Consider the following 23,034-nt stretch of genomic DNA (forward strand, 5'->3'; position numbering starts at 1 on the left):
ATCACCTCCCAAAGCCAGAGTCTAACACAGCAAACATCACCTGCCCAAACCCAGAGTCCAACAGAGTTAACCATCACTTCCCCAAACCCAGAGTCCAATAAAGTTAACCATCACTTCCCCAAACCCAGAGTCCAATAAAGTTAACCATCACCTCCACAAACCCAGAGTCCAACAGAGTTAACCATTACCTCCCAAACCCAGAGTCCAACAGAGTTAACCATCACTTCCCCAAACCCAGAGTCCAATAAAGTTAACTGTCACTTGCCCAAACCCAGAGTCCAATAAAGTTAACCATCACCTCTCCAAACCCAGAGTCCAACAGAGTCAACCATCACCAATCCAAACCCAGAGTCAACCATCACCAATCCAAACCCAGAGTCCAACAGAGTTAACCATCACTTATTCAAACTCAGACTCCAACTTAACCCCTCATCCATCACTTAGGGAGAAAGAAGAGAGCAGACCATTCTGATGAGGATCCATCCCTCCAGAAACTCTCTTATCTCTGCAAAACTTCTGATAATGGTAGCGATTTCTAGTGATGACAACCAATTGGAGAAGATGGGGCGAGGGTCCTGAGAGTGGATTATTCCCCTCTCTGGGTGGCAACTCTCTCCCCCTCTTCCACAGAACAAGCTTTGAACACTAGGCAGGCAGCTCAGCTCTCACCTTCTCCAAGGCAACTAGAGATGGGTAGTAAATGCTGGCCCAGCCAGGGATGCCCAAATGCCAGGAGTGAATAAAAACAAAGGCCCTGATGGAGTGAGGATCACACTAGGTGGGGGCGATTAGACTCCACCAGGCTGACCAGGATCCAGGCCAGAGTAGCTAGGGTGGCAAGTATAGCATTTCCCGAGCAGGAATCTCAGAGCACAGATAAATCTTTCCCCCAGTGTCATGGTTCAGTGATGTCCTGGTTCATGGAAAGGCGAACATTCAAAGGAAAATTTATCCATGCAACTCAGATTTACAGCTTTTCCCCTCAGTTTGAGTCTAACACCGCTCAGAATAGACATTTGACACTGAAGCTGAGTCGTGAACATTGCTAGTGTCCCTGTAGCAAAGCTGGACAGACACTCACCTTTCTTAATAACGCCATGGTCCTGTAGAAGCAAGCTGGGCTCCTCCTGAGGCTGCAAGGAAGAGAGAAAGCTACGTTGAAGTAACGTTAATAGACACAGAGGCATGGCCCTGGGAACTGACAACCTCGGCCATTGTCTGCCACATTAACACCAATACACCCACAGCCCAGTGGAAAAACCAACTTCCAAATCTCCTAAATGGAGCAGTGAAAGCTTGTTCGAAATAGGAACAAAATGAAAGGCAGCTAATATATTAAAGTGATTTTTCTACTTCATAAAAAGATCAGTTATAACTGAGTGAGTTCCCGCTATCTTTTTTATATAAAAATGAAAGACGTGGAAATTAAAGATATCTTCGAAGAAAATTAACAATGGGCTACTTTTGGCCCCAGGAGATTAGTGTGAAGGAGATGCAAACCTGCCCAGTACTTCTCAATTTCAGGAACTGGTGGGCACCCACCTCTCTCTCTCTCACACACACCATCCCCGTCTGAGGACCTCCCACATTAAAGGGCTGCTTTATTGAGTGGTGGTTTTCTCTCATTGAATGGATGGAGCACCATCTTTGCTTGTTAGCAACTCCCTCTTGTACATCCTGTGTACAATTACCCCAGCATCTCTCCCCCACCACCCTTACAACAGGGCCACTACCAAAAAGACCCAACCATGCAGTCCAAAAACAGAGAATTGTAAAATCCAAAGCATATTTCCAGGGAAAGATCTATAATGGGGCACCAAGATTTCTGTTCTGTGTATCAGTCACCTGTAGCCACTTAAATACACTATGTTAGTGGCAACCGTCCCAGTGAGAAACTGGCTCTGTACTAATCATCATTGATAAAGTTTCTGATGCGACATTTACAGAAATCACGCAAGAAGGGATTTTGATTTCAAGTTATATTAGTTAACAGCTTAGTGGGGTGGGGGGGATTATTGAGAGGGTTCCGGTGCAGTTCTCCCCTTGACACTGGGGCCATTGATCTCTGTGCATCCATGGGAAGCTGCATTAGGGAGCAGCGAGGCTCTGTCATTCTGAATCCCTACAGTGCGGAAATAGGCCCTTCGGCCCAACAAGTCCACACTGACCCTCTGAAGAGTAACCCACCCAGAACCATTCCCCTACCCTACTACTCTACATTTCCCTGACTAATCCACCTAACCGACACATCCCTGGGCAGTTTAGCGTGGCCAATTCACCTGACCTGCACATCTTTGGACTGTGGAAGGAAACCGGAGCACCCGGAGGAAACCCCCACAGACACGGGGAGAACGTGCAAACCCTACACCGACTGTCGCCCGAGGCTGGAATCGACCCCGGGTCCCTGGCACTTTGGGGCAGCAATGAGCCACCGCGCCACCCCAAAGTGCTGTAACCGATTCACTCGACTTTGTGAAGGAGCCCACACTGATAAGACATGCAGGATTTATATTTAAGGCAGAGGTTAATAAAGTCTTGATCAGTCGGGGAGGAAAATCAAAGCAAGAGCAAGAAAGTGGAACTACAGCGATTGGATTTTGTTGTTCATCACCTTCAAGAGAGCGAACAAAGTGTGAAGGTTCCCGGTTAAAATCAAATAAATCAGCTCGGCGTTATTTTAAAGAAAACCCAGCCATGATCCTACTGAAGGGAATAGGCCAGAGGGGGGGCAAGCAGCCGCATCCTACCGAGAAACCGGAAGAACTGCGGACGCTGTAAATCAAAAGCAGGGAATTGCTGGAAAAGCTCAGCAGGTCTGGGTGGCAGCCTGGGTTCTGAGGAAGGGGGTCACTGGAGCCGAAACGTTAACTCTGCTTTCTCTCCACAGATGCTGCCTGGCCCGCCGAGCTTTTCCAGCAATCTCTGTTTCTGTTGGGGCCCGTTCCTGTTATCATTTCTTGTGGTGTGTTATACCGGCGGATTTATTTCAATATTGAATATATTTCCGGCTGAGCCTGTTCTGTCTTGTCTTCACTCCCCCACACCCCCCCCCCCCCCCACCCCCATAGCCAATTAAAGAAAAACCGAAAGAATGTTGTAAATCAGACACAAAACCCGAGATTGCTTGTAAAGTTCAGTCGGTCTGGCAGCATCTGTGGGGTGGGGGGGGGGGGGGTCTAGTGACCCTTCCTTGGAACTCCTGCTGAACTTTTCCCACAATTTCTGTTTTTGTCTCTGATTTACAGCATCCCCTAGTTTTTTCTGTATATGTGTTATCCTGCAATACAGAAACTATTTCAGGCTGAGCCTGAATTGTCTTCAATCCCACTAGCCAATATTAAGCAATTAAAGGTTAGTCTGCACTGAATGAGTTGGACATAATTAGAAATGCATTATTGAGCTGCTTTGGTTGGGAGATTGATAACTATCATTAAGGCCGTACCTGCACTTCCTCCATACTGTGTACCACCTCGTGGATATTGAGGTTCTCCGCCAGGCTTGCGTCCATGTGATGTGAGCCGGGGATAAGGATGTCCGGGCGCCGGATCTCCCTCCTGGGTTCCAGCGCCGAGAGGTGTGCAGCGAGGCCGGCCCTCTGGTGCTGGGAGAGGCCGCTCTCTGAGTGCTGTCGGCCCTGCCAGCCTGAGGCGGGTTGCTGCTGGTGCTGCTGGTGCTGGTGCAGGAGGTTGAGAGAGTAAGGGTCGCTCAGGTGGGAGTAGTGGTCCGAGGATTGACTGTACGCCACCGGCTGGTAGGGAGGGGGGAAGTAAGGCGGCTGGAACTCGGAACTCGGCGTATGAGACAGAGGGGGTGCCGAGTATAGGTGCTGGGTAACTGCCCCAAGCTGGGGGAGTCTGGAAGTGCCATTGCTAGTCCCATCGTGTCGGTCCTGCAATAGACACACAGAGACAGTTCAGTCACTGCTCAAATTCAATAATAAAAAATATACACACACACACACAAATACAAAACTGTCGGAAATCAAAAGCAGAACTTGTCGGAGAAACACTCAGGAACTCTTAGAGACAGAACGCAGAATTCGGTCCAGTGACCCTTCCTCCAACATGAACCCTGCATTGTCTCTGCAGACCTGCTGAGTTTCTCCAGCTATTTCTGTTTTTGTATCAATTTTTTAAAACACATTTTAATTCACAACTCCAGCACTGAGTGCAAAAGCCTCTCAGTGATTATAATCCCATCTGTGCGAGAAAATACTTGTCATTCTCCCCGCCATCCGCTTGCACTTGTTAAACATTTAAAAAGTTAGCATTCCAGTTTTCACTCATTGAACTCTCTGACCACTCTGATATTGTGTGAATGGTACACTTTAGTCATAAGCTGGTCCTACTAAACACAAGACAAGATTTACAAGGATGTTGCCATGGTAGAAGGGTTTGAGCTAGAGAGAGAGGATGAATAGGGCATCGGAGGTTGGGGGGAGTTTTACAAAATCATGAGCTACAAGGCTCGGGTGAATAGTCAAGATCTTTTTTCCCCAGGATTCTGAGTCCAAACCCAGGGGCATACGTTTAAGGCGTGAGGGGAAAAAAATTAAAAGGAAGTAATTTCTTCAGGCGAGTTGGCTTCCGGTATTGATTATTTCCAAAAGACCAAAGACCTGCAGGTGCTGGAAATCAGAAACAAAATATCATGTCAGGCATATCATGATAGGGTGAACAGACATGGTCTTCTCCCTGGGGTGGGGGAGTCCAGAACTAGAGGGCATAGGTGTAGGGTAAGAGGGGAAAGATATAAAAGTGACCTATGGGGCAACTTTTTCACACAGAGGGTGGTATATGTATGGAATGACCTGTCAGAGGAAGTGGTACAATTACAGCATTTAAAGGCGTCTAGATGGGTATATGAAGAGGAAGGGTTTAGAGGACTATGGGCCAAGTGTTAGGATGCCTGGTCGGCATGGGCGGGTTGGCCCAAAGGGTCTGTTTCCGTGCTGTACATCTCCATGACTAAGATTTCTTTGACAACGCGCGATTAATTATGCATCCGTAAATCTGCAACTCATTCTGACAGCAACACAGACATCCCCACTGGACGAGTCCCAACCACACTCCTATCCGCACCATTCCCGACATTAGAATCGATCTATCCACGGTTCAGAAATGTACTTTAACTGGGAGGATGAGACTCCCAACACAATACCCTCTGAAAACCTCAGCAGCTCCCGTTCAATCGCCGATCCGGTTAAAAGGAAATTCGAAATGATGGCGGGAGGGATCTTGTTGGTCGCTTTTCACTTTCACTAAAGGGAGGTCTGATCTTACTAAAGCAGTCAGATGTTGGATCCGAAATGAAACGGAACAAACGGAACCGATGTTTACAATTGAGTTCGAAACTGTTCTCAATCTCCTGGACGTATTGGTTTAAAACATATAATATGTGTGTGTATACATTGTATATATGTATATATAGTATATATGCTTTATGTATATTTGCCAATAGTGTGTATGTGGTTAAACGTGCTTACATATAGTGTGTGCTATGTGTTTATATGCGTTTTATATTTGTTTATATATAGTATGTATGTTTTAAACCAACATTTCAAGGAAATGGAGAACAATTTCGAACAGAATTTTGATCGTGAAAGATCTATTTCCCTCTCGGAAACGAACAGCGGTGAATTAAAGCGCACTGTTCCCCGCTCCGCGGCAGATTCAGAGGACAGTCTCCCTATTCCCGGGCTATGGGAGACCTGAACACAGGTAACTCAGCTCATGAGAACTTGGCGCTGCCGAATATGAGTCAATGGATGGGATTGCTGAGGGAATGTGGGCAGGACAGGACACGCCGAGAGAGGGGACGGGGTGGGGTGGGGGGGAGTTAGAGAAACTCTCCGTCCGGTTATGGTGCTGTGGAAATGAATGGGGAGAGGCAGGAAGACTGACAAACCAAACCGCTGACCACCCGCTCCCTATCTACAGAAAATAAACCCAGCGGAAGTCTCGGGGGTGGGGGGGGGGGATAATGTGGACACGCAGAATATTCCACCCTCCGCTCACTCAGAAATACACCGAGGGTAGTCCTGGACAGAGGACAAAAGCTGCACAGAGGGCGGAGGCGAGTAGGTTTGGGGAGTTCTAATCCTGCCCTGAGTCTGAAAGGGGCATTTAACTGCTCCCTCCGCCCCCACCCCCCTTGTTCCGCTCTGTCAGACACTCGCTACTGTACACCGATCCACCACAAACCAGTCAAACTGGATGCTCTAGTCGGGAGTGTCTCCCTGTCCCTTTCACTGGGGCCGGAGTGTGGGGAGGTGGGGGGACTTGAAGAAGGGACGGGGGTGGGGGGAGCAGGTAACAGGCAGTCTGGAAGCCTACCCCCTCCCCCTCCAACACCCCTGTCATGCCCAGCTCCAAGCTTGTTTCCCGAAAAGTTCTCCACCAAGAACAGGGGTCCTTCCCCCACACCTGAAATTGCACTGAAATCCCACACACACACAATTGTAATTGACAAAGAGTTGCTAAAGTGAAGGCAGAGCCTGACGACCGGGGGAGGGAGGCGGGAATAAAGTCCCGGGATATTGGGCCTGAAGATAACAACTTTGAATGTCTTCAATTCACCGACACTGGGGAGCAATGCGAGTTAAGTTTGAAGCAAGTGATTGGAAATTATTAATCACAGTGACACTGTGACAAACACGGCTCGCCAGAAACAACTTCAATACAAGTCTGCTGGAGAAAAATAGGACAGGTCGAGTCTCCACCGACACCTCCCTCCCCGCCATTGCCCCGGTGTACAGAGCTCCCTCTCACCTCGCAATCTTCCTCGTATTTGACATTGTCAGCTAATTTCCACAACATGTTCCCCTTGCCCGGAGTGAAGTACGCTGCAGCGCAAGGTCTAGTGCTGACTGAAGCCTCCCGCTCTCTCTCTCGGAGATCCCTCTCTGAGCTGCTGCCAATGAGGATGTTCCCTCTCCAAGCGGAACCTGAGCCCAGGGGGTGGGGATTCACTCCTCACGTCATGGACACGCAATCTACCTCGAATCATAGAATCCCAACAGTGTGGATGAATCCCAACAGTGTGGAATCAGGCTATTCAGCCCATCGCACCCTTCCCAGGATCATTCTACTCGCACCCACGCACCCCCACCCTATCCCTGTAACCCTGTGTTCCCATGGCCAATCCACCTCGCCTGCACATCCTGGACACTACGGGCAATTTAGCATGGCCTGTACACTTAACAAGTACACCTCAGGGGCTAGTCACACCCACACCCTCCCAAAGCTCCTGGTGAGGGGTTTGGGGAGCTGCTGTGTCTGTCACAGAGAAGGTAGCACACGGCCACGCTGTCCTTCCAAACCCTGCCCCCCAGTGCAGCTCCAGTCTGTAAACTCAGAAGGATCAGGGCTCCCCCGGCCGCTGGCTGGTGTTCAGGCACGTTTCCCCGCGTATGCAGCCTCAGGATCGGCGGTGAACGAGTTACAGAAGTCCTAAATCTCACTGTTTTTATTCGCATGTGGCTTTTTTGTTTTGGGAATCAAACAGTCCCCTTGCTCCCAGAATCTCTCGCCCACGACCAGGTCAGGAGCAGGGTGTAGGGTTTGGGGATTTATTGCAAAACCTTTTTTCCATCTCCGTTAGTGAGTAAACTTTTGTCGAAATGTCGGAGCGTCCGCCGAGCCAGCTGTTCCTCGCTGCTTTGATTCACCGTCAGGGTCTCTTCACCCTTCAGGTGCTGCCGAAGGCTCCCAAGCGCTTTACATACATTACCCCGAGGATCGATCTTGGAATGTATTGGGGCGGGGGGCGGGGGAAGAGAGAGTTAGATCGTCTCTGCACCCACCCACCCCCGCCCCCCCCCCCCCCCCCAATTTAGCCTGGACACCAGGCTCCGAATAGAAATGGCCCAGTCCAATCCAGCCAATGAGCTCGACCAATCAGCTCCAGCCGGGTAGATCCCCTGTGTGCTGTCCAGGAGGACGGAGAGGGGTCTGAGCTATTCTCAGGTCGCCCCTTGCCCTAGTCTCTGTCACATTCTGGGAGACGGGGGAGGGGGGGAGGGGGATGGGGGGGGGGGTGGAGGGCGTCATTGTGACTTCCTCAGTATTCCTGCCTTCTCTCTCTGTTCTCGCCAGTTTCCTATTCCCTGTAACCTCTGACTGGTGAACTTCAGCGACAGTTCTCGGCTGGAACCGCTGATGGCCCGCATTTCGCGTTATCGAGACAGGCTGTCTGAATTTACTAAAATATCTCAATCATTTATAAACCAGCCCTTTTATAGAATGCGCCGTCGGTGAAGCACAAAAGGGTCACCTTATACTGTCAGTTATGTTTCTGTCCAGGAGACAAAAAGTTCTGAATTAAATGGCTGAAAAAAAATCAGCGTCCGCAGTTGATTTAAATTCAGAATTCATTTTGTTTCATTTTGAATGATCGGATTAAATTGATTCGGGGTAAAGGAGTCCTGTCCCGGAATGGCCATTGCCTCTGTGTCAGCGTGACACTGCGTTGTCACCGCAGCCTCACACTCCTTCTCCCTCTCCCTCTCCCTCTCCAAATGCAACTATCTCGTCCTGAGGAAGGGTCACTCGACTGCAACGTCAATTGTGATTTCTCTTGCTGCCAGACTTGCTGAGCTTTTCCAGCAATTTCAGGGTTTTTTTCTGGAAAACTTCCAACCTGTTTCCCAATCTCCTTTCCAACTGTTTCTGTCTTGATTTCCAAATTTTCGTTTATTCGTTCACAGGATGAGGGGCGTCACTGGTTAGACCTGCATTTCCTGCCCATCCTCCATATCACCTTACCTTGGTGCAGTCTACATGCGTTGTGGTTCGCTCTTAATTGCCTTCTGGGCAATGTCCTAAAGGACTTTATTGAACCAAGTAGGAGTTTCCTCACAATCGGTTTCCTGATCATCATAAGACTCTTATTTCCAGATTATTGTCGAATTCAAATTCCACTACAGCGAGATTTGGACCCAAGAGATTTGGACCAGGGTGCCTTGCTGACAGTCCTCTATAATACAGGATACACATGCCAGTACATTTAATACCGTACAATATTTGGATTATTTACAGTGCTGTGTCCAGCCATAATACCACTAGCCCACCGCCTGCTCAGGAATGAGCTGCCAAAGGAAGTGGTGGAGGCCGGCACAATTAGAACATTTAAAAGGCATCTGGATGGGTATATGAATAGGAAGGGTTTAAAGGGATATGGGCCAAGTGCTGGCAAATGGGACTAGATTTGCGTGGATGTGTTGGACCGAAGGGTCTGTGTCCGTGCTGTACATCTCTCTGACTCTATGGTGCTTGCATGCTTACTCGGAAAGCACTCTATGTGAACACGGATTTTTAAAAATATTCTCCAGTCGGCTCTGTGGCCTTTGGTACCAATTCATCAAGCAGTGGAAAAAGTTGCTGTCTCTTCTGGTCCTGTGGACACTCCGCCCCACCCCCATTCCTACGGTTTGCGACCCTATGCCCGAATGGATAATTAAGCTCAAATAAAAACCGAAAGAATTGCGGATGCTGTAAATCAGAAATAAAAACAGAAATTGTTGCAAAGTCTGTCAGCAGCTGTGAACAGAGATCCGAGTTAATGTATCGGGTGGACTGACCCTTCCTCAGAATTGAGCCCAAGTGACTGATTCACCTGGTATAAACCTGGCAAATCTCTGCATTAGCTTTGAGCTTCATGAATCTGTCAGTAATGTAGACCTTTGTAAATTATGCAAGGATTGTCCGGTATTAAATGGACTGACATGTGTGTAATGCACATACTGTGCTGCACTTTAGTAAAGAGGGCAAGGTATTCTCTGGTCAAACCCGGAGGACAGCGTGCAGGTCGAGGGCACGGGCGTGTTGGGGAACTGGAGGTCATTTCCTGATGTAAAGAGCTGCTAAATGTTCCCTGGCCACTCCGAGAACTGACCCTGGCTCTTCTCTTCCTTTGTACTTACTAATCGCCAGAAACTCGCAGTTTATTAGCATTTTTGGTGGGGCAGACTGCAAAGTGAGGTGTGAACAGGCTGCATTGTTCCTCTGGGGGGAGGGGAGGGGGTCAGCACAGGAACTGACGTTCAGTGAACGCTGGAATCTCCTGGGTAACCCCATGGGTTGTGTGTCATGACAGTGTATGAACGCGCTGTCTCCACTACTTCATTGGCAATGTTACAAATCACACAGCACCCGGGAATAGTCCTCCAGGTTTAATTGGAAACACTTTTGCTGCCCCTTCATCAGGTGGTTGTGGAATCCACAATGAAGAAGCAGCGCTCGAAAACTAGTGTTTCCAAATAAACCTGAAGGATTATAACGTAGTGCTGTGTGATTTTTAACTTTGTCCACCCCAGTCCAACACCGACACCTCCAACTCATTGGTAATATCACCATAGCATGAGCATCCGCCCAGGATCTCGGGCCTCCCAATAAAGTGGGGAAATGATGCGAGCGGGTGCATTTAGAGGTCCCCTCGAGAGCTTCAACTACATATGACAGTGGCTCCAGCCCCATTCCCCACCCCCCAACACACACACATACACATATAGACACATATGCAGATATATATACACACATACCACACTATATACACGCACATATGCACAGACATACGCACATATATACACACATACCATACTATATACACGCACATATGCACAGACATACGCACACATATACACCCATAGACACACACACACACAGACACCTCTAAGCCTCTGCCTTTGTCCAGATTCCAGTGAACTGCAGTCACCGACACCAGTCCTCTGTCAGGAATGTTTGTTTCCAGGACTCAATGGGATAGTTAAACCTGGGCTGTGTTTCCCATTCCAGATGGAATAAGTGGCATTCCCTTCAACAAACTCAAAACAGCTCGATGGTTGGGATTACAGTATGCGGGTTGACTGTGTAGGGTTTACTAAATGGCGCTGGCGAGGACTTTATTGTGAGTCATTAATCATCCTCATTATGTGGACGGAAGTGGGGGTTGGTGCTCCTTCTTGTTACTGCTCTTCAGTAATGTTTATATCACATGGAGGGGTATATTTTGCATTTGGCTGTGTATGTGTGTTCTATATGACCGCCTATACAGTATTATGTGTCCCACATAGCTGTTTTCTATATGATCGCATGTATATCCATTCCACATGGCTGTGTGTTCCATATGACCTTGTTTATGTGACCTATATGATCGAGTGTATATGCGTTATATATGACCTTGTTTATGTGTTCTTTGTGACCACGTGTATATGGCCTTGTTTGTTCTACAGGACCGAAACCTCTGACAGTTAGCCGAGAGGTTCCGCGAATCAGTCAGAGGAGAAATTCCTTCAGGTGGGATCGGAATACGAGCCGAAGTGGAGCTATCTGGGGACTGTACCCAGGGGAGACTGCTCAGCCTGAGACAGGACAGCAGGACCACCAGCTGATGGTTGCGGGGACAGGTTGCACCGATTGCCTCCAGGATAGAGAATGAGCTGAGGGGCTGGTGAAGCGAGAATAACTGGGAATGACTTTAAACCGAGTACGAGACAGCTCAGTAGTTGAAGATAGGGGCCAATTGTTTCCTTGAAGAAACCTGGAGCACTCACATCTCAAAAAAGGCCGGGGGGCGGGGGGGATAGTCAATACATTCAGAATATTGAAAGCGACAAAATCAAAAGGGAGCGGCAGAGTGCTCTTAGATAAAGCGGCCACAAATGATAGAAGGGATTGGAAGGACTGAACGGCCTGGTCCTATACTCGGACATTGTTGATGAGCCGGTATATCTGTGACCAGTCCAGAACAACATACAGCGACTCGAGGGGGTGGGGGAGACCAAATCAATTGGTTACGCCATTCTTCACTTCCTCCATAGTCAACATTTGTTTTAACCTCCACTTTGACCGTCTCTTTCCAGCATTTCGTAGAATAAACTCCACATCTTAACAGCACCCCATATAAAAACACAAAATTTAACAAATTAATCTATAATTTACCCCCCAAAAAATCTTATCAGGTGGACCGCGGGTAAGTGTGAAATATATTTACACGAGATTATACACAAACGATAATCATCCTCAAGTTGGGCTCTCCTGACAGTCCAGGTAGGAAAGAAATGACGCGTTTTTTGTCATATCTCGTTTTGTTTTAAAACTGCCACAATTCTCGGATTCTTTGTGTGGTGTTGGTAAATTTTTTTACGAGATTGTATCGTTCCTTGAAGGGGGTTAGATACACTTCACAGAAACCAGCGAGCTGGGAATAGCAGTTGGTCTTATCGCACCGTCAGTGTCTGTAGAAGGAACAGGTACGTCGGGGACTGTTCTATTCTGACCACTGTCTCCTATTAAAAAGATGACTGTTGGGCACGGTGGGGGGGGGCGGGGGGAGGTTGTAGGGGGTGTTGGTCTGGAAATATTCTGCCGTTGTCACCTCGTTCATTCCAAACCTATTCAGAAATAGTGATTCTTAGAAATCTCTAACTCGAGGAAAGTGCTTTTAAAACCTATAAACCTCTCTGCTATTGACAGCACTCTGATCAATTCAGCCCCATACAAACTTGCTGGCTTCCCCCTCATTACTTTCGAACGAACAAGCAATTCGAAACAAAAATCGCTTTTCACCCAGTTCAGAAAGATCAGGTACAATTTTTTTTTAAATCGCTTTTCACTTGGAGCCCAGTTTAAAGGGTTCAGGCACAATTTTAAAAATCGCCTCTCGCTGGAGACCAGTTTAGAGGAGTCAGCCACGGTACTGCCTACCGTTCGGCGTCTGTAATCAAAACACAGCCTGATCTGCCTTCATCCCGGACAGACCTTGCGAACGAATAATCTCTCCCCGGCAACACGGTCACCTCCTACAGTGTCCAATAAATTTAAAAAAACAGCAGCGTCCCGAGCTGCTCACGGCTCATGGTAGTGAAAACACGGCCGATGGGAAATGTAAAAACAGCAAGCATTGCAAATATTGCTATTTAACCAAGATGCCCGTGACTCTACATAAATATCAAATAAAAAGTAAAATACTGCGAATGCTGGAGATCTGAAAGAAAAGCAGAAAATGCTGGAGAAACTCGGTAGTTGTAGCTGGAAGCTCTGTACAGCTACTGAGAGTCTCCAACACGTTCTGCATTTCACTGATCAAGTTGGTGTCTGATCACGTTTTTTAAAAAAAATAGGCCCTGGGTTTTCTGTGCCTCCCGTATACCGTGTGACTGTGGACGGCAGAAAGTTTATTATCAATTGTTTTGTCTTTCAGCTGCCCACTTTCTGTCAGCGTGAACACACTTGTACTTTACCCCAGAACTCGAACTTTAAAATGAGGTCCCCTCATCAATTAAAAAACAATTGTAAGTGAGAAGATTTAATGGCGACCTGTTCACATCCTGCTATAAGGGCAATTTCTTTTTTTAAAAAAAGAAATCAACAATTCGCTCACTGATTCCTAACCTTGCTGGTGTACGATTCTGAAATCTGTAGCAATTAATCAATGCCCCCGTTCCATAGGATAAGCAGTGGTCACTGCTGAGTTGAACCTTGAATCCCCTTTCATTATTAATCGGGAGTGTCATGTGTACAATTTCAGAAATCATCGCTTTTTCAGACTCCAGTCAGTGTCAGTTTGGTGTTCTCATCCAGAGTGGTATGCAGCGTGGATCATTGGAAAGCTGGAGTTTATGTGGTGTAAGAGTCTCTGTTGCTTTATAACTTGTCCCCGGGGGTTACCGCGTTAATAAATGTACCTCGGAAAAGAAAACGGCGGCTCTCACTGTTAGGAACAGAGTGCTCTCTCGCACCCTCTAGATTGCTGCCTTTTTGAGAGTCCCCCGTTTACGCTAGGCCCCCTTTCTAGGATGGGATTAGAGAGTCTCTTCAGTGTCTCAGTCCCTATTTATTCCACACTGGAGCTGGGCTGCTGGAGTTTGAGGGTAAGGGAGAGACGGGGGGTGGGGGAGGGGGCTAGCCAGGCGAATTATGGAATTTCCCAACCGCGGTTGGGCTTGAGCTGTGGAGGGAAGGGGCTGGCAGGAGGCGCTACACAAATGCAGGTCCCTCTCGAGTTACAGCACACGATCTTGCCGGCGTCCCGTGGAAGGATTCGCTCTAACAACACTTGTTACTGGGTGTGGGATGTGGAGCGGGCCAGATTAGGGATTGGGGAGGATGGAGTTAGAGGAGGGCAGGCCTCTGGGACATATTGTCCAATCCGCCGCTCCCCCCCCCCCCCCACCCGAGGAAGGGGACTACAACTCTCCCCTGGGCACCAGCTCAGCTCGGAATAGCACCCGCGCCCCCCTCCCGGTCCCAAAACCACCAGGGGCCACATCCAGAGGGCGGGTGTCCCAGGACAATGTGGGCCTCCTTGGGAACGTGGGACGGGCGGGGGTGTGGGGGGATTTGGTGTAAGTCCCATGGGCTCTGGGTGTCCATCCAGTCCCCCCCGGGGCCACCCCTCACCCCCAGACCACAGCTGCCAAACCACCTACCTGCCAATCGCCTGCCTTGCCCAGTAACGCCATCCTGGAGCCGGTGCTCGGCCGAGGCTGCAACGTGAAGGAGTGAATGGCAGAGAGAGAAACAGAGAGAGAGAGAGACAGACAGACAGACAGAGATTCCCCCACCCCCTCTCGCAGCCCATACCTGGGCCAGAGCTGCGCCTGCGCACTCCCTCACAACATTCACCTGAGCCAGAGGCACTCGGGGCGGCACAGACTCGGCTCCGCTCCCCTGCTGAGCGCCCTTTGTTACTCAGCCCGGCCACTCCACTGGGCAATGCAGCTGCCATTGTTAGGCAGAGTCTGCCCCCTTCCCTCGCTCCCCTGCCATTCACACTCCCACCCACTGTTCAATAGTCTCTGACTGTAAACAGTAACATTTCATATTCTCAACCAGCCTGAAACTAATGACAGAAAGAAAACTAGGGGAATGTCAAGAATATGAGATCAAGCATTTCCTCAAGGTAGCGAACTGATTTGTGTTGGGAGTCTTCAGCCACCCGCTGCATACTAAAGCGTCTTTGATGAATGGTCACCACCTCGGTTCCCCTCCCATGCTGTCTTACACTCACCATCCTCTGTTGTTGTGTCCCCCTCCTGTTTTCTATCCCTGGCGATCACTGCTGGCCGTTTGAGGGGTTCAAATTCATGAGTGGCCTGGGCAGAGGACATGGGGAAGACACTGTTCCTCTGGATGAAAGGGTAGAGAGTTGTTGGGCAATAGTCTATGAAGCAAGCGTGTTATACAGCCGCAGAGAGTCACACAGGGTAGAAACAGGCCCTTTGGCCCCCGTGGCTATGCTGACCAACACCAGACTACACTAATCCCATTCACTCGCAGTTGGTCCATATTCTATCAGGTTCCGGTATTATAAACACTCTTCCAGACACTTCCTACGCGTTGCAAGAGTTGACCGACCTCCACCACTCTCAGGCAGCGCATTCCATAACTCTACTACCCTGTGGGTGGATTTCCTCAAAACTACTTACTGCTCACCTACATTTTATGTCCTCTGGTTTTAGACACGTCTACCATGGGGGAAAGATTCTCACACTCTGCTCTGTCTATGCCTCTCACAATCCTGTACACTTCAATCAGATCCCCCCCTCAACTCCAAGGAAAACAAACTCGGCCTATCCAGTTCCTCCTCATAACTGAGACTTTCCATCCCAGACTATCTCCTCTGCCCCCCCCCCGCCTCCGGCGCAGTCACACCCGCCTGATAATGGCCACATATGTATGTAGTATTCCATCTGTGGCTTGCTCCGATTTTACAATCATAGAATTAGGCCCAACAAGTCCACACTGACCCTCCATAGAGTAACCCACACAGATCCGATACTCCTAGCCTATTGCTCTATATTTCCCCTGACCAATTCGTTTAACCTGCGGGGGGAAACACACACGGCAGACCCGAGAATGTGTAAAATCTACACAGACAGTCGCCGGAGGCTGGAACCTGGGTCCCTGGCGCTGTGAGACAGCAGTGCTAACCACTGAGCCAACATGCCGCCCTAATGAAGGCAAGCATAATGTATTCCTTTGTCATTACCGTATCGACCTGTGCTGATACCTCCAAGGATCTGTAAACCTGTACATCAAGGTCCCTTTATTCCTCAGTACTCCCTAGGGACCTTCCTCATTGCCTATGTCCTTCCCATACTAGACTTCCCAAAATGCATCACCCTCACACTTATCCGGATTAAATTCCATCTGCCATCTCTCTGCCCAATTTACCAGCTGATCAATATCAGACTGTAACCTGAGACCAGCCTCCTCACTATCAACACTACCCCAAATTTTCGTGTCACCTGCAAATTTATTAATTACACCGTCTATAATCAAACCAAGTTGTTAACGTTCAGACGTGATTCGAGAGAAAGAAATCCTCATCAGAGGCAAGTTCTCAGGATCGAGAATGTCGTGTCTGGGGAGTGTGAGGGAAGCAGGTTCACTCCAGCGGTTCGAGTCTGGACTGTACCGTCTCGGAGTGTGACCGGGCTTGATCCCGGGATAAGTTTTAACGGGACAACTGAACAGTGCGTCCTCCTCCTTCCTTCCCTCCTTCCCCCAGCAAAGCAGTTGGAAACCAGGCATTGGACAAGCCTGTGTGATTCCTAAACTTCACATCCTGGTGAAGTCTAGGGAAACGTGGTGCCGTACATCTTTTAAAGTGTCAGTCAGCAGTCTGCTCACACACACACACACACACACACCTCAATGTGCAAGGCAGCCCTGAGTGAATCTGCTCTTGGTCAGTGTGGAGGCCCCTGGGAGAGTATGGTCACCTGAGGAATGTTTGTCACCACTACCTCCCCCGTCCCAGGCTCAGTAAAAAAAAACAGATCCCGAGCACTGTTCACACTCACGCCGTGCATTAGCTTGTAGTCTAAGTCACACCTGGCTTCATAACCACACATCAAACCAGACCTTCAACAATATCCATTTATGTCGCGCCTTAAGCATAAGGAAATTTCACTGGAGCATTGAGAGTGACAGGGCACCCTCATCTGAAACAAACAGTACAAAAGAGGCTCAGCGGGTCTGGCAGCATCTGTGGGAACAGAAACAGTTTACACTTCCATCTGATCTGGTTCTTTACAACAGTTTGCGAAGTCTCATACTGGACATGAAATTTACCTGTGTTTCCTCTCTCTCTCTTTACAGATGCTACCAGACTCGCTGAGTTTTTTCACTGAGTGCTTAATTCTCAAGAGGAATTAGGGCCTACAATCTGACCCAGGTCAAAGCGGTAGATTTTAAAAGATGCCTTCAGGAAGGAAAAAGATGAAAGAGGCTGAGAGGGGCATGTGAGTGTGTGTATGTGTTTGTGTCTGAGAGAGTGTGTGGTGTGAGAGAGAGACGTCTGTGTGTGTGTGTGTGTGTGTGTGTGTCAGTGGAAGGGGGTTATTTCGTAGTTCTGGATAAGTGGTGCTGGAAGAGCACAGCAGTTCAGGCAGCATCCCAGGAGCAGTAAAATCGACGTTTCGGGCAAAAGCCCTTCTTCAGGAATAAAGGTAGAGAGCCTGAAGGGTGAAGAGAGAAGTGAGGGGAGGGTGGGGGTGGGGAGAAAGCAGCATAGGTCAGGGCCTAGACAGCTAAAGACATCAAATTGTGAGAGGATTGCAATTGAGAATGTCCAAGACCACCGGATTAGAGGAAAGCAGAGATTTCTGAGGTTGTGTGGTTGGAGGAGAGATAGGGACGGACGAATATTTTGCGGAAAGACCCCAGACCGGGCAGTAGCGCAGAGAGAGTTGAACGTGTTAGCAGCACACCTCCCCCCCCCCCCCCCCCCCCACCCCCACCAGCCTCTAATGCCCAGGACTCCAGCCATGGTCCTGTCTGAAAGCCATCGAGAGCTACGAATAAGCAGCAGCGACAGTGTTGCCAGGACCTCTCTAACCCGTGAGGTAGGTTATTGTCCCGGCGGCAGTTTCTCAGGGTCTGAGTCCTCACCTTTAGTGATGCCGGACCTGACGGAGTGGTCAGCTCTGACCCAGGGCGCTGTGTGAAGTACCAGCCAGTGTGTCTTAATCGTGAAACGTTACTGATAGCTCGTGGCTGCGAGGATTCTAAACAAAAAAGCCAGCCCCAATTTAACGAAAAGGTTTATCGTCACGAAGCCTAGACTCAATGAAAGCAAGAACGAGAGAACAGGCTTGGGGGTTAGAGCATTCCTGAAGAAGGGTTTATGCCCGAAACGTCGATTCTCCTGCTCCTTGGATGCTGCCTGACCTGCTGCGCTTTTCCAGCAACACATTTTCAGCTCTGATCTCCAGCATCTGCAGTCCTCACTTTCTCCTTGGGGGTGAGAACAGCCCAGAGACATGAATGTTATAATGTGTAATGTATGTGTCCATTCCAATACTCCTGTATGGCCCAGACACACACAACCTGAACACAAACCGATATTTTCAACGAATGGACAGAGCCAAATAAACACCTTAGCAGTACCAATAACATCACCATATTGTGGATGCTGGGAATCCGACATCAAAACAGAAAGTGCTGGAGAAACTCAGCAGGTCTGGCAGCATCTGTGAAGAGAGATATTGAACGTGACTCTTCGTTAAACAGAAGGACAGTCGAATTGGATTTGAAACATGAAAACATGTCTCTCCACGGAGAACTGCTCAGCTTCTCTAGTGCTTTCTAGCTTTATGCTAAATAGTCAATGTATCGGTTTTGCAGACCGTTCTATACAAATCCGGATTAAAACCGGATTGAAAACAAAATGCACTTTACCTGTTCCCTGTAACATCGCGCGGTTTGGAAATTAGCGTTGGTAACGGTAACGATATCCAACAACATGACAACTGTTTAATGTGGTCTAACATCTGGTTCATATCACATGGATGATTTGAAAATAGTTGATCCCAGATCAATTTCATCAGCTCTCCGGTCTGTCTCACACGTAAACTGTACAACTGCCACTTTACACTGCTGCCTGGCGCTGCAGTTAGAGACAATAAGCTGCTCTGAGCTCTCCAACATCCAATGGCATCATTTGGAAGAAGGGCAAGGCAGTTCTTCCTGGTTTCACAGCCAACATCTATCCTTCAAACAATGTCACAAATTGTTGCTCATCTTCACAATGCTGTTTTTTTGTGGGAGCTTGCTGTGCATGAACTAGCAGCCACTTTGGAACAGCGATTTGATTTCATAAAATACTCATTTAGCCGCAGAAGAACTGTGGACCTCCAGAGTTAAAAGCTCTTTCATTAAGGCAGGGTTTTGGTTTCGTAAATTTACATTCCCCATGTCCCCTTCACATTGACAATGTAGGTGGGGATCTTATTCTGTTAAATGTCTGTTACCAATCGATTTAAGGTATTAAAATTATACCTAATTTCTGTAATAAAGCACATCCCGTATAAACGTGAACGGCGTATCATGTGTCCTGTTGTTTACATCAACATTACAAAATATCTTTATAGCGCTCGAATCATATAGTTACAGATCCTAATTAAATTCATACGTTGGATTACAACGTAGTGTAAATTCAATGGATCTGATAATATGTTTATTCTGACAGCTCACATCTGTAACATAACTACATTTATGATGAAATGTATGTAATATCAAATATTTACAAGTGATTTATAATGTATAATATATTCATAATGAAATGTATGTAACATTTACATTTATGACACAGATATTGAATTCCAGATATTCACATTAATTAAATCAATTTCACATTGTAATCCCACAATAATTTAATACAATAAAGTTCATATGAATCTGAATTATTTGTACTTACATTTGTTGGCGGTTTTATTAAAAATTCTCTAATTCTGGTTGATTTCTGGCCAATATAAAGTGGCAAACCGGATTGTTAATTGTTCAGTTGAATCCCTTACGAGCTGCACACGGAGAGAACCCGAAATTCCCTCCCCCGGCTGTAAAGGTTAGAAATTCGTTCTCTGCCTTTGAGGTTCCGTCAGTTCACAAGGTTCTCACAGTGCCAGTCAGCTCAGCTCCGAGAGAGCCGGACCCCCTGTTCCACAGCCCAGCTCTAACCTCGCCTCAGACCTGGGAACATCTATGTGTCTTTGGGACAACGTGAATTGGAACGACAGGCACATATCTATTGCAAAAGATCGAGGATTTTCTGGCGTAAATCTGTTCTGTCAGTCTGCAACACCGAACCCGCTCCACACCTAGCTGTGTCCCAATAGCTGTACCCAGGCTCATGTATTGACTGAAAACAACTCAGGACTGTCCCAGGCTCTATGAGCTGGTGGGGAGCCAGTTAACACAGTGAAGAAGTCGCGTAAAATCTAGGAGGTTTTTAGTGGAATAAAACAATGAATTTCTGAAGGTGTGAACCAAAGTCAGAAAAATGCTGGAGAAACTCAGCAGGTCTGGCTGTGGAGAAAGAAACAGTGACCCATTACAGGGGACTCCAAACGTTCACTCTGTCTTCTCTCCACACACGCTGCCAGACCTGCCAAGATTTTTAAGAATAAGGGGCCACGCATCGAAGGCAGAGATGCACAGGACTTTCCTCTCTCAGAAGGGAATGAATGTGTGGAATTGTTCACCACAGAGGGCTATCACTGTTAGATGGTTAGGGATACTCAAGGCTGAGATTATTTTTTAAATCAGTAAGGAAATGAAGGGTAATGAGGGAAAAGGCAGGAAAGTGAAGTTGAGGATTATGAGATCAGGCATGATCTCACTGAGTGGCAAAGCAGACTTGATGGGCTGAATGGCCTATTTGTGCTCCTGTTACTTTGTAGATGTATTTCACAGCGTCATTCAATGAATTTCACAGCATCACAACCCTCTTCACCAGGCTGCAGGGAAGTCAGAGGTACCTGAAATTTGACAGATTTATTTTACTGCTTATAACAGCTTCTGGCAAGAAACAGTGCTATGGCAGGAAGCTGTGAGGTTCCCTTGGACACTGAGTCTCAGGTTGTGTTGGCACCCATTGCACTGGTAGGAGCACACAGTACCCCCCTCCCTGTTCCCCAACCCTGCACAAATGGTGTGCCGCTCACTGTGTTCCCACCACTTGGTTTGGTGACATTGTGAAGGCTAGTCTGGCAATGGACCATACTGTGACCAGGTGTGGCGCTGTGCGCAGCCTGATGGCCTGAGATTCACCACTGCCTGTGCACAGACTCTTGCAGTTGGATATGACATTCAGAGCCAATGTAAATCACAGGAAGAATGGGCAATGCTTGTCAGGAGCCAGGCTGAACAAGCTTTGGTTCCCTTCACTGTCAGGTCCAACAACCTAAATGTGCAGGGGTTATGGTTCAGGGAGGCCAGGGCATGAACTAAAGACTAGAAGGAGCATGCAGTAGTTATACAAAGACCCAAGCAAATCCCACCATGACTGATTTAAATTTACATGACATTTAAATTTATCCCAGGAAGCAGCCAAGTGAACCTTGTCTAAACTATCTCCAATGTAAGTCTATCCCTCCCTCAGCAAGGCAGCCAAAATTGTACATCATATTCCAGGTATGGTTTCACCAACATCCTGTACAGCCATTGTAAGGCTTCCATATTTTTATCATTGATTCCCCTCACAATAAAGACCAACATTCTATTTGTGATCCTAAATACTTGCATGCTCACCTTTTATGATTCATGTACAATTTTCCAAAGATGCTGCTGCTTCCTTAATAATGAACTCTATCATTATCCAAAAGAAAAATGCTAGGCTTATTGAACTATAATTTTCTGCTTTGCCTCCTTTTTACTGAACACATTGTATTTCAATAATATTCTATTTTCTTTTCTCCGTACCAAATTGGACTAATTCACATTTGCCTATACTAAACTCCTTTTGTCAATATTTTCGCCCACTCATCAATCCCCTCCATATTCTTTTGAAACGCTTTGCACTTCTCTCACCACTTGCTTTGCTACCTGCCCTTTATTTCATCAAAATAAGTTTAGGTCCAGTGCAATCAACCTCTATTGCTGCGCCTGCCACGGAGTGTGTTTAACACTCAGATTTAGCAAAGAAATTGCGAGTCAACTCTTAATAGCAATAAGCAATAATATTTATTTGTTTAACACAATTAATATTATAAAAACAAAATACACTACAAACTAACAATTTGCACTATAAATCTAATCAAACACCTTGTGCTTCAACTTAACTCTGGATGACCATGTACCACCACATGGTCATCTTGGCCTTGATCCACGTGGTGATGATTGTCTGGTCTTCTCCCAATGGTCCCAAGGGTGTCTTCTCTCCACGATGGTTAGTTTCAAGTTACCCCTCTGAGGATGGCACTGTGGCAATTCTTACAATTTAAAGTCTTCAAGCCCTTTTAGCCCTTTGATGTCCAGGTTATAGTCCAACAGGTTTATTCGGAAGTACAAGCTTTCGGAGAGCTGCTCCTTTGTCAGGTAGCTAATGGGGCAGAAGGAGCAGCACTCCAAAAGATTGTACTTCCAAATAAACTCAGAGCTCCAAATAAACCGGTCGGACTGTAACATAGTGTTGTGCGATTTTTAATTTTGTCCACCCCAGTCCAACACCGGCACCTCTACATCATCAATGCATCGATCAGAATTGGCATTGACATATCAATGGGGCTGGAGGTTTCGTCGGTGGGGGTGGAAGTGACGTCATGGCTCACGGCGGCGGTTGCTGCCGTATCAATGGCAGGGTGGTCCTGCTTAAGCATCCATGTCTGGAGGTGTCAGGTGTACATAGGTCAGGTATCCTTTCCAAATAAGGACTTGAGGTTCCACTTCATCTGGTAAACAACTCAATGTTTCTGATTGACTTGGCCATGGCATTCAGGTCAATTCCATTCAATTCAAATTCAAGTGCATATTGCATTGTCTGCAGCTACTGAGTCAGTTGCATGTTGTCTGCCTGTAGCTGCAGCCTGTTTGGATTCTGCAGCATGTTTATTCCAGAGTCGGAGAACACAGTCACTTTTGGCCAAGGCTTGTCTCAATTTCCAAGCATGCCTCACTTATTGTCCATTTTTCATACATCCATTATTTTGAGTAGCCCATTTGACAACATTATGTTATTAATACTGAACACCACTAGTAATAGTTTGCCAACCTGAAAATAATTAATTTATCCAAATTCTCTGATTCCTTC

At 47.4% G+C, this 23,034-nt stretch overlaps 1 protein-coding gene across 3 annotated transcripts in view; it reads right to left on the reverse strand.

The window, feature by feature from the left end:
* Window positions 1-18,835, reverse strand: part of tfap2c (transcription factor AP-2 gamma (activating enhancer binding protein 2 gamma)) — a 68,966-nt gene extending 50,131 nt beyond the window's left edge. Inside the window, exons 1-4 of one of the 3 annotated variants that reach the window (XM_072556823.1) lie at window positions 18,687-18,835; window positions 14,429-14,485; window positions 3,443-3,889; window positions 1,082-1,133 (exon numbers count right to left, since the gene is read on the reverse strand). In XM_072556823.1, coding sequence (XP_072412924.1) covers window positions 1,082-1,133; window positions 3,443-3,889; window positions 14,429-14,485; window positions 18,687-18,752 — 622 coding nt within the window. In that variant the 5' untranslated portion in view covers window positions 18,753-18,835. Of the gene's footprint in view, window positions 1-1,081; window positions 1,134-3,442; window positions 3,890-6,770; window positions 6,922-14,428; window positions 14,486-18,686 lie in introns of those variants that run through there. The other 2 variants (XM_072556824.1, XM_072556825.1) reach the window with 2 other exon arrangements.
* Between the last annotated feature and the right edge of the window lie 4,199 nt (window positions 18,836-23,034).

The sequence above is a fragment of the Chiloscyllium punctatum genome, chromosome 37, assembly GCF_047496795.1.
Source record: "Chiloscyllium punctatum isolate Juve2018m chromosome 37, sChiPun1.3, whole genome shotgun sequence".
In the NCBI taxonomy this organism is placed as follows: Eukaryota; Metazoa; Chordata; class Chondrichthyes; order Orectolobiformes; family Hemiscylliidae; genus Chiloscyllium; species Chiloscyllium punctatum.